This window comes from Scylla paramamosain, chromosome 2, assembly GCF_035594125.1.
Source record: "Scylla paramamosain isolate STU-SP2022 chromosome 2, ASM3559412v1, whole genome shotgun sequence".
NCBI lineage: Eukaryota > Metazoa > Arthropoda > Malacostraca > Decapoda > Portunidae > Scylla > Scylla paramamosain.
This window is the reverse complement of record NC_087152.1, coordinates 20,362,501-20,375,006: the sequence shown is the minus strand read 5'-3', so window position 1 is coordinate 20,375,006 and position 12,506 is coordinate 20,362,501. Positions and strand designations below refer to the sequence as shown.

Sequence of the window (12,506 nt, the reverse complement as noted above, 5' to 3'; positions counted from 1 at the left end):
ACTTTAAAAAGGAATGGTCTGATTTCAGGAAAAAGCCGATCACACACTCCTGAAAGTGATGTCAGTCTTGAAGCAAGTGAAAGGAATCCAGAAAAATTTGAAAGTGAAGATAGCAGGGAAAATGCAAAGAATAATAATATTTCCACTGCACAGCTGCAAAAAAGGAGTTCAGTGAGTATGAGAAGTAAAACAGCCACATCAGCCACAACAGTTACTGTGTGAGTTAATTATTTTGTGTTAATCCTTGTATTATTTTACAGTAACCTTTGTAGCTTTAGCATGTTTTAGGTAACAGCCAAGAACTTCAATGTGATATAAATGCTGACTGAGAGAAAGTGTCTTTATTTTATTTATTTTTCTTATTCCAACCTTGTTATCTTTATGTTAAAGAATTTAAGAAAAGTCTACAGTTATTAACTGTAGCTTTTGTGATGAATTAGAATATGTATTTTAAAGAAAGAAGCTTTATGCTCAATATGCAGTCATAGTTGATGCTTACCTTGCGAGAAATTAATGTACCTATTTACTCAAATATAAAATTATTAATATTCAGTATGGAAAAAAGCTTTTACTAAGTTGTCATGTATAATATAATAATGTCATATGCAAATTGATTATGTTTACTTTGAATAAGGAAATTATAGTAATGTTTTGCTTTGGTTATTTGTTGCATCTGATTATACACATGGCAGTTACTATGAAAAAAAAAAAATCATACTCATTTATTTAATGGTACCTTAAAGTTTGCATAAATGTATTGGAATGTTCTTGAGTACAAAGCAGATTTCTTTTGTAGATACTATTTTATACACAACATAGGTATTTCTATATACAAATTAAGTTGAAACTTCATTCTCCATTTTGACATCAGTGACATGTTGCTTAATTATCTTGCCACCAAATCAAGGTTGCATTGAAGATGCTATTTTTTCTAATAGGGATTGACCACCAGCTGGTTGCAGTACAATATTTTAATACTGTCAAAATTTTTTTTCATGATTTGGCTAGGTTACTGTAATAACCTAGATAAACCTGACCTTATACTTTGTTATTAATATCTACAGCTACCTGCACTTAAAATATGCATTTTTGAAGAAAATATATATTGGTGTTACTAATTTTTGTGTAAAATATGTGGGATTTAGAATATTGAAAATAATGACTATGACATGATAAGGGCTAAGTGTTAAGTGCATGGACACCCGCTAAACAAATTATATCATTAAAACTTGTAACCAGTGCAGCAAATATAGCCATATCATTGTTGAATTATAAATATTAACCATGTTGAAAGAACAAGTAGCATCTTAAGTGTCTCCTAACTTTTCAAAGTTATTTATATTTTAATTTTTTTTTTATTATACAAAGTGAAAATAATGTTTTCATGGTCACATTTCCATTAATATCCAGATGAAAAGAAATCATAATTATGAATTTTCATCTAATGGGAAAAACCTGTGAAACTGTAGTTTAATACTTTCTGTAATTTGGTAGAAAACTTGTGATTTAGTAATTTTTTTAAAATAATGAAATACCATATGAAGCCTGCCACAACTTGCTGGATTAGCCATGCGTCATAGGATTTAGATGATAAAAGTTTGTGCCATGTCGTAGATACATTATATTGCCTGAAAATGGCCATATCAATACTTGACCACCATATCAACCTATGCAGGCACCCATTGTGTGCAGGTGTAGGTAAATTAGCTGTGAGGTTACGTTAAATAATTCCACTGTTATGGAACTAGTTTAATGGTTCTGTCAAATCATGTCTTTGTTTTATAATTACAGAGTTGTCTTTCACTAACTTCTGAGAATATATATAATGCTGTATATTTTTTTGCTTGCAAATTTAGTATTCCAGAATATAATATAGGTTACTTCATGCACATAATCTGTGGCCAAAAGTTGAATTTACTTAAGTGTGCCAAATATGAGATAAGTTTACTTGTGTTAATAGTTACAATAGAAGTTAAGCAAATTTAAAAAAAATATTTCTGTTAACATTGCCAAGTAATTTATTAATAATTCATTGTACTATCATCATTGAACATAGTACCATTTCATGGCATCATATCACTACACATTCTTTTCCTTTCTTCTACAAGTAATGACAGTTATTAAAAGAGAGATAGCATGCATATGCCAAAACACTGCACACACAACTTTTAAAGCTCCTCCTTTATAAAATATATGTAAATTTAGGTATTTTTTCTTCATAGGGTGAATTTTAGAATGGAGTTAGAACATATCCATGTATATCAGGCTGATATCTTCCTTGAACAGGAGTATCTGAGACATGTGTACATATTCATTTAATTTCTTTTATATCTCTCCCTCTAGGTCTCAAGGGATTACAGAACTTATCCTTTTCCTAACATACTCTCTGAAGGTCATAAGTTAGGTCATATGTAACACAGCTGAAATAAAAAAATTTTGTGGTTTAATTTCATATACATTGTATGCATTTTTTAAATTATGTCATCATGGATTTAATATGAATAATAGTAACATACTGGAAGAATTCCTTACCTGATCAGATCAACATAGCTGTCGACAATTTACATGTGCTTTTCTTTTGTATCTCATGTACTTACATCAGTACATCAGTACAAGTTAAAGTGGAGAATAGTTAGAATTATGACTCAATATTGAAATATAGAATGGGGATATAGTTGCAATTTTAAGATGTTTTGTTGTTTATTTACCTCACATTGAATACTGAACAGCATGGGATACAAATAAAGAATCAAAGGGTATATTACTTAAGAACTGCTAATCACATATCAACACTGGGAAGAATGATATACTTTTGGAGAGATTTCCCAATATATACTGTGCATATCAGTTTACAGTGAGGTATAACTATTTATCACTGCTCTTCTTCATATCACCTCTGCTGGATCCAAAGTACTGAAAATATTTCTGCCAGCCAAACTTTCCAATGGATAATCCTTTATATTGATACATTTCACAAAATCCACATTCTGATAGTTATTAGGACATTCAGCAATATTTTTAAATATTGCTGAATTGTTGCTGAGAATAGAAAATTTTCCTGCCATGCTGTCATTCATGGTAATATAGGCCACAGTGTTCTTATTACATAGTTAAAGAAATAGAAAAATTTACTCATTAGTATAATACTGAGAAAGTTCTGCAAATGTTATGATAGTAGGCATTTACGTAAATTTAATATTGCTTAAAATGCTTTTTATATCCATTATAATCTTGCAGTAAATCTCATTATAGGATTGAAATAATAACAATGTGTCTACATAGCAAAAAGTGTTCAAGCTATGCATGTCTTTAAGTAGCTGTAATGTTCAGTATGTGTGTCTCATGTTAAATTTTATATCAACTTCACATAAAGCTTCCAGTTATGAGTGATACATGTCATGTATGTATTTCTAAGGCAATCATAAAGTTGAAGTGACTATAAACAAAACAGCATTAGTGATACATGTCATGTATTTATTTCTAAAGCAATTATAAAGCCAAAGTGGCCATAAGGGAAGAAGCATTAATTTGGTTATTTTTACTAAAGTTGGACTAACAAAACATGTATGCAGGTAAATATTTTTTATCACACATGTTCACTCCATCATGTGGAGCTTAAGCATGCAATGAGGCAGTGGCAACTAACATTTTTCATTGTGCCTGGTATTCTCAAAGTTGTATGAGAAAATTATTTTAATGGAAATTGAATTTTTATAGCAAAAAATATACCGTTTTTTTAATAATAAATTAAAAAATCTTGCTAAGGAACCAAATTTTAGATATGTTTACTCAATTATTCTCAACTTTGATAGTTTGATGGAACAGTTTGCGAGTGCACCACTATCCTTTTATTGGGTAAACATATTAAAGAATAAACAGTTATCTCTAACCAGTTTAGGAATGCTGTAACAGTTTTTGTTCTGGCAAAAATGCATGAAGTGTGTGATGAATGATTCCATTGGCAGCACTCAGTGGATTAATAAAACTCAGTTTTAAAACTTGAGAAATGTGAAATTAAAGCCTTTTCTACTCATCTTTATAGCCAAAAAAAATTATGATCATCATTATATTCCTAGTCACTGTGGTCTATGCATTGTTTCTTTCTAATGTTAAAACAGATATTGCATTGTAAAGTATAGAAGTATGAGAAAAATGTCTTACCCAATGGTAGCTGGGCCAAACCTGAGACATACTGGGGCAGGCACAGGACCTTATGTTCAGTATGCAAATGACCATTGGTTTGTTTGCATGGTCATGCACTGTGTTTTCTTCTGATTGTTATTATTTTCTATGGTGCGATATTAATAATAATAATAATAATAATAATAATAATAATAATAATAATAATAATAATAACAACAACAACAAATAATATTAATAATAATGATGATATAAAATTAGCACTATTGACATGCTGCATTTGTGTCATATATAATGTTTACAAATTATTCTGGGAAGCAGGTTTGTAAGAGTTACCTGTATTTCATTTTACATGGCAATCCAGTACCTAAACCAATTATCAATAACTTCACCTTGAGCTTCTAAAGCTGGGTTCACACAGGTTAATTTTTATGGATTCTATCTGTTTACTATCCAGCAATGATGTCAGAAAAACAGAGTCTTCACTGAACTGAAGGGTTGACCACCATCTATCCATATCCATTGTTTATCATCATGGCTGCATAGAGAAGAGACCTCCTTGACAAGGAATTTGTATTTCTTGTCAGCTTGCTGCTCACAGCTGACAAAGCCAGTGAGGCTAATGAGGAGAACAGTGCATTTATTGGACACTAAAAAAATATAAGTAACTTTTACATGCTAGTGAATCCTTCAAGACACAGTGGGGGCAGTAGTGTCTGGCATATCAATGCACAGTATAGTGGAGAAGGTTATACTAGTATTTTCCAGTTGTCTGGTTGTCAGTTATTAATACACTGTCATTACCATAGCTGCTGAATGAGGTATGTGCATGGCTGCAGTTTGCTGGGCTGAAACCAGTCCAGTCCATCAATGTGGTTGTGGTGTTGTCGCTTCTCTCACTGGGACTATGGTCCTCCTCTTTTTCCATGAACATTGTAAAAAAATGTATAATATAGCATTATTACACTACAAAGATGTAATTCTATAATTTTTTATTATGTACTTGAATATCACACCCAGAACATTAGAAATATTAGTACGTGCAACATTGTGCCCATCTCTCTGTACATTGTTAAACTCATTTCATCTCTTCCACTCACTGGTGTCCCCTCAAGCAGAGGCAGAAACAGAGTCAGGTTCCCTCTACAGTTGCTTGAATGGACATGGTGGTGATGTCATTGTTGGATGGTGTACAGAGACGTAATTCATAAAAACAGACCAATGTGAACCTGGTCTTAGACACAGGATGATTTTTTATTTGTGTTTATGTGTGTGTGTGTGTGTGTGTGTGTGTGTGTGTGTGTGTGTGTGTGTGTGTGTGTGTGTGTGTGTGTGTGTGTGTGTGTGTGTGTGTATTTACCTAGTTGTATTTACCTATTTGTATTGTACAGGGCATGAGCCAAAACTCATTTTGTTCTGTCTCCATAGCCATATTTATCCAGTTTCTTTTTAAAAATGTGCACTGTTTGCCACAACCACCTCTTCCTTCAGATCATTCCAGATTTCATTAGTTTAATACGGGAAGCTGCATTTCATGATGTTGCTCGAACATCCACTCTTCTTTATTTTCTTCCCATGCCCCCTCATCTGTCTCTCTCCCTCCTCCATCTGTAGTACCAAGGCATTTCTGTCTATTCTTTCTATATTGTTTACTAATTTGTACATTGGTCTCCTCTTCCTCTTCTCTCTTGTAGTGTTGGTAATCCCATCTCTTTGAGTCTTTCTTCATAGTTTAAGTCTTTCAATTCTGGTACCATTTTTGTCACTATCCTCTGTATTCTTTCCAGTTTTAATATGTTTTTTTTTTCTATGTGGAGCCCAAACTACTGCTGTATATTCCAGTTCAGGTAATATCATGCTTGTTATAATTTTTCCATCATTTCTTTATCTAAATAGTTTAATGCCACCCTAATATTTTTTAACAAGCTGTGTGTGTGTGTGTGTGTGTGTGTGTGTGTGTGTGTGTGTGTGTGTGTGTGTGTGTAATTACCTAGTTGTGTCATGCAGGAAAGAAGCTATGCTCTTACTGTCCCACCTCTGTATCTCTTATCATCTAACTTGGCCTTGAAATTATGAATAGTTTTTGCTTGCACCACATCCTTGTTTAAACAGTTCCATGTATCAACTGCTCTTTGCAGAAAACTATTTTTTTTATATCTCTTCTACAAATTTCTTTTTTCAGCTTCTTTCTGTCATCTAGTGTCTCTTGCATCCTACATCACAATATTGTTGTTTTCCAGTCCTTCCATTAGTCTATATATTGCAATTAAGTCTCTACCTTCTTTGTTCCAGAGTTGGAAGGTTTATTTTTTCTTGTCTCTTTTTGTATGTCTCATCATTTAATGCTGGGATCATCTTTGTTGTTGCTCTTTATATTCTCTCTAGTTTCCTGATATGTTTCTGTATATGTATATATTATTTGTGTATGTGTGTGTGTGTGTGTGTGTGTGTGTGTGTGTGTGTGTGTGTGTGTGTGTGTGTGTGTGTGCGTGTGTGTGTGTGTGTATTTACCTAGTTGTAATTTACAGGGCCTGAGCTATGCTCATGTGGTCCCGTCTCCATATCTACACCTGTCCAACTTTTCCTTAAAGCTCTGCACACTCATTGCTGATACTACCTCCTCACTTAGCTTCTTCCACACTTCTGTATTTCCCTGTGGGAAACTATATTTTTTTATGTTACTTGAGCATCTTCCTTTTCTTAGTTTTTGTTGTGCCCTTATGTGAATCTGGTATTTCCTTCTTCTCCTTGCAGTAGTTTCTCACTATCAGTTTCCTCCACTCCATTCTGCAGTTTATATATCATTAATAAATCTCCCCTTTTTCTTCTTTGTTCCAATGTTGGCAGATTAATTTCCTTTAACTTTTTTTCATTTGTTCATTCTTTCAGTTTTGGGACCATCTTCATTGCCATCCTTTGTATCCTTTCTATTTTTTTTATATGTTTCTTCTTATGGGGAGACCACACTGATTCAGTATATTTCAACTTTGGTCTAATCATAGTGGTAATTATTTTTCTCATCATATCTTTATCTATGTAGTGGAATGCTGGCCCAATATTTCTCACAATTTTATGTGTATCTCTGAATATCTTTTCAACATGCTTCTCTGATTGTTGACTATCCTCTATTATCACTCCCAAATCTTTCTCTTCTTAAACTTTTATTATTTCCTCATTTCTCATTTTATATGTCCATTTTGGTCTCTTCACTTTTCCCATTTCCATTACATGACATTTTTCACATTCAATTCTGGTGCCATTTTTGTCGCTATCCTGTGTATTCTTTCCAGTTTTCATATGTCTTTTTTTTTCTATGTGGAGCCCAACCTACTGCTGTGTATTCCAATTTAGGATGTATCATGCTTGTTATAATTTTCTTCATAGTTTCTTTATTTAGATAGTTAAATACCACATTAATGTTTGTTAACAAGCTGTATGTAGAGCTGAATATCCCATTTCTGTGTCTTTCAGGTGATAGTGTGTCTTGAATCATTACTCCCAAATATTTTTCTTCATTACTTTTCATGATTATTTCTCCTCCCATTTTGTACTTCCATGAAAGTCTCTTTTTACTTTTCCCTATTTCCAACATGTGGCATTTTCTGGTGTTAAATTCTAATTTCCATCTTTGGCTCCATGCATGTATCTTGTCAGTCATTTTCATCCTTTATTATTTTCATTATTTTTGCATCATCAGCAAACAGGTTTGTATAACTATTTAGATCCTCTGTCATATCATTTACATATATTTTGTAATATAATAGGTGCGAACACAAATCCTTGCGGTACTCAACTTGTCACTCTGCGCCAGCTTGAATTAGTATCTGATCACTGTTCTCATTTCCCTCCCTTGTAAATGATCCTCCATCCATTTCAATGTTGCTCCCTTTAGTCCTCCTCCATTCTCTAGCTTCCACATAAGGCTTTTGTGGGGAACTTTACCAAATGCTTTTTTGAGATCATGGTATACTGTATCAATCCATCCATCCCTCTCTTACACTCCATCTATGAGTATTACTCTTGTATAGAAGCTCAGTAGATTTGTGACACAGGATCTACCTTTCCTGAAACTGCTTTTCTGTAATTATCGTTTCATCTTCTAGATATTCCACCCATCTGTCTTTAATTACTATTCCACAAAGCTTGCTTACAATACTTGTTAGTGACACTGGTCTATAATTTAATGGTTCCATTTTATTTCCCCCTTTGTATATTGACATTATGTTAGCTTTTTTCCATTCCCTTGGTACTTTTCCTTCTCTCAACAAGCTGTTAATTATATACCACATGGGTTCTAACATTTGTTCTCTACATTTTTTCATTATCCATCTGTTTACCTGGTCTGGTCCCATAGCTTTTTCTAACATCCAACTCTTTCAGCAGTTTCTTGATTTCTTGTCTCTTTACTTGTATCTCTTGTATTCTCCCATTCTGTGATACCACTTTCAGTGCCACAAGTTTAGTTTCCTTTGTAAACACAGATTGAAAACTCATTCATTAGTTCACTCATCTCCTCAGTAGTTTCATAAATTCTTCCTATCCTTTTTAACTTGCTTATGCCATCCTTATATTTCATTTTCCTGTTACATATCTGTAGAAGAGTGGGTTTTTCCCTTGCATTTTCTTACTATGTCACTTTTAAAGTTTCTTCTCATCTTACTATACTATATTCATTCTTTTCCTTTCTATATTCTTCTCTAGCATTTCTGTTCAGTTGTCTCATCATTTTCTTCCATGGCCTGTCCTTTTTTCTTTTTTGCTTCTACACACCTGACATTATACTATTCATGTTTCCCAATCTTTCACCTTATAACTTGGCACAAACTGTTGCACCCCCTCGCTATACTTGCTAAAAAATATCTCATATTTTTCTTGCACTACTTTACCTTCAAATAGTTGTTTCCAGTTAATTTTTCCAAAAAAATTATTAAGTTCTGTAAGGTTTGCCTTAGCATAATTCTGTCTCCCATTTCTGCATTGTTCTTTCCTGAGCAACACTTTTCCTCCTTTGGTACTACTTCTATCATCACATGATCACTTCTTACCATTGGACTCAGACAATGTATACTTGGCCTGCTTTCTGTGTTTTTTGTAAACACTAAGTCCAACTGTGATAGTTCTTCTCTGCATCTTGTAGGCTCATTTACCTATTGTCTCAGAGTATTCACCATCATGGTTTGCATAAGATCTTCGCTCCATGACTCAACACTTTTCTTCCACTTTCATCTCCTCCCAGTTAATTCCTTTAGTGTTGAAGTTGCTACTAAGAGCACTTTGTCACTTTTTCTTGTCATTTCCTCTATGTTATTTTTTGTTTCTAGTTGCATACTTTTAAATTTATTGGTCTCCCATGCATTAGTTTTTGGTGGTGTCACACTGATTTTCCTTTTTTCACTTCCTTTGATTTAATCACAATACTCAGTGTTTCCATCATTCCATCACCATATTCCACTTCCTTAACAACAATAACCTCCTTTACCAATATCATCACTCCTCCTCCTCCCTTTCCTTTTGTGTCTCTCCTCCATGTGCTATATCCTTCCTTGCAAATCCCAACTTTATTTCCTCCTTTAGTTTGGTTTCTGTCAAACATACCACATCTGCTTTATTGTTCTTTAAGTTCCATTATTGTTCTTTTAAGTTCCAATAGGCTTGACACCAAACCATCTACATTAGTATGCATAATCATTAAACTTCTGCTTGGTGATCTTATGTGGCCTCTTTGTGCTATCATTTCCTTATTTTCATGTCCACAACTTTCTGGGTGAATCTTGTTGCTTGTTCCTGTGTTCTCTCATTTTTTTATGGGCTTCTCTCAATTCAGTTTACTTGTCTCTTCTTTGTTCATGTCTCTTTTTATCCATATTTCCTCCATTCCTTCTACTTTTGCCAATTTTCCTGTTCTTTGCAAGAGGTTCTGCTGCTGTTTGTGACATAAATCTTATTTTCATTGGTCTTATTCCATTTTTTTTGTACTTTCCAATCCTGTAAACCTCTTTAATTTGTTTATCCCCCCTCTTTTCTCCACCACTTCTGTTATAATTTCCTTAGCCCTTTTCACTTCTTTCTCATTAGCTATTTTCACAGATAGGTTCTTCTCCTTAACCCAAAATTCCACCACACACATCTATCTCTGTACCATGCCTCTCACAAGATTACTTTTTTCTTTTATTATTTTAATCACTTGCTTTTCCATATCCTTCTTGTGTTCCTGTTGTTGTTACCTTATTATCTCTCTCTTATTGTTCTCTCTCTTCTTTCCAACTTTTGGCTTTCTCTGTCACTAACTCTCACTTCTCCAACCATATCCTCTCTCTCTAGCAAAATTTTCTTTAACTTTTCGTTCTTTTCCTTGAGTTTCTTAATTTTTTCACAGTAATTCTTGTTTAAGTCCAGTGTTTTAGTCACTTCTTCTCTCAGTTCTTTGTTTTCTTTTTCTCTTTCCATCTCTCTCTTTTTCATCTCTATTATATCACTGGATATCTTTTTAACATTGTCACCACCCACTTCTCTTTTTTCTTTCCACGCCTTTATCATCACTGTTAAGCTACATATTACTTCTCGTATTTTCACATTTTCTTCTTTAATTTTCCACATTCGTTTATTTGTGTGAGCTACACTGAGTTCCTCTTCCTTGAAGCCCTCAGAAATATTTGGGTTCATGTCAGTTGTCATCTTCCCTGTTGATAACACTGACCACCAGTATTTACTGTGTGTGTGTGTGTGTGTGTGTGTGTGTGTGTGTGTGTGTGTGTGTGTGTGTGTTTACCTAGTTGTGGTTTATGGGAGGGGAGTAATTTCATAGTATCCCGTCTCCATATCTATTCAGTTTGGTCTTAAAAGCATGGATAGTTACAGCACTGACAACGTCTTCACTGAGTTCATTCCATTTGTTCACACTTCTGTGAGAAAAACTATACTATTTGATGTCTCTTCTACAGTTTACTTTCTTGAACCTCTTACTGTGTCCCCTTTTACTCTGTGTATCTAAAGTTATAAAACATTCTTTGTCCACATTTTCCATACCATTTATAATTCTATAGATGTTTATTAAATCCCCTCTCTCTCTCCTATTTTCAAGGGTAGGAATTTCCAACATTCTTAGTCTCTCTTCATAGGTTGACTTACTCAACTCCAGAACCATCTAGTGACTGCTCTTTGTACTCTTTCTAATTTTATAATATTCCTCTTTATATGAGGAGACCACACCACTTCCGCATATTCCAATATTGGTCTTATCATGGAAATCAACAACTTTTTTATCATTCTTTCATCTAAATATGAGAATGACATTCTTATTCTTTTTAACAAATTCATTGTCTCCAGTAATTTTATCAATGTGTCTGTCTGGAGTCAAATTTTCAGTAACTGTTACTCCCAAATCCATTTCCTCTTTTGATTTCTGTAACTTCACACCATCCATCTCATAATGATATTGTATTCTTTTCTTACTCTTACCAAACTCCATTACTTTACATTTACTTAAATTGAATTCCATCTGCCAAGATTTACTCCATTATTTAAATAATCTTGCAGTATCATACAGTCATTTACATTTTCTACCCTTCTCATCAGCTTAGCATCATCTGCAAATAAGTTCATATAACTGTCTATTTCTTCATTTATGTCATTCACATATATTACAAACATTATCAGTCCCAACACTGACCCCTGTGGGACACCACCAGTTACTTTCAGCCAAGATGGATTCTGGTCTTGTATTACTGTTCTCATCTCTCTATCATCCACATAATCCTCCATCCACTCCAGCAGTCTTCCTCCAATTTTTCCATATTTTTTTTATCTTCCATAGCAATCTTTGGTGTGGTACTTTGTCAAATGCTTTCTTCAAGTCTAAGTAGACACCATCCACCCATCCGTCTCTCTCTCTTGCACAATATCTACTACTCTTGAATAAAAGGACAATAAGTTCATGGACCATGATCTAACCCGTCCTAAATCCAAATTGACAATTTACCAAAACTTTATCTCTTTCCAAGTGTTCCATCCATCTTTCCTTTATTGTTCTTTCTCATAGTGTGTGTGTGTGTGTGTGTGTGTGTGTGTGTGTGTGTGTGTGTGTGTGTGTGTGTGTGTGTGTGTTCTAAATCATAAAATAGGAATTAAAATTTTCAGAATTTGTCACCTCATTTGCAAAAAAAATAGATTGAAATTACAAGATAATGCCATGATCAAGGAACTAAGGAACTTTTACCATATATTGAACAAAAATGTAATTGGTGTGAAGTGGTATGCATTTTCACATACTGCTCTTTCCAAGTAAATCATCATTGCCCATGATCTATCTTATAATCACAGATCACACATTTTGTGAAACCTATGGATAGGAAGTAATAGACTAAAGA

At 33.7% G+C, this 12,506-nt stretch overlaps 1 protein-coding gene across 4 annotated transcripts in view; it reads left to right on the top strand.

Moving 5' to 3' along the window:
* The window catches only part of LOC135111672 (uncharacterized), a 69,801-nt gene that overhangs the window by 56,850 nt on the left and 445 nt on the right, over window positions 1-12,506 (top strand). For all 4 annotated transcript variants that reach the window (XM_064025232.1, XM_064025252.1, XM_064025243.1 and 1 more), the window contains one exon: window positions 29-12,506. This exon is cut by the window's right edge and continues 445 nt beyond it. In XM_064025232.1, coding sequence (XP_063881302.1) covers window positions 29-222 — 194 coding nt within the window. In that variant the 3' untranslated portion in view covers window positions 223-12,506. The remainder of the gene's footprint in view (window positions 1-28) is intronic.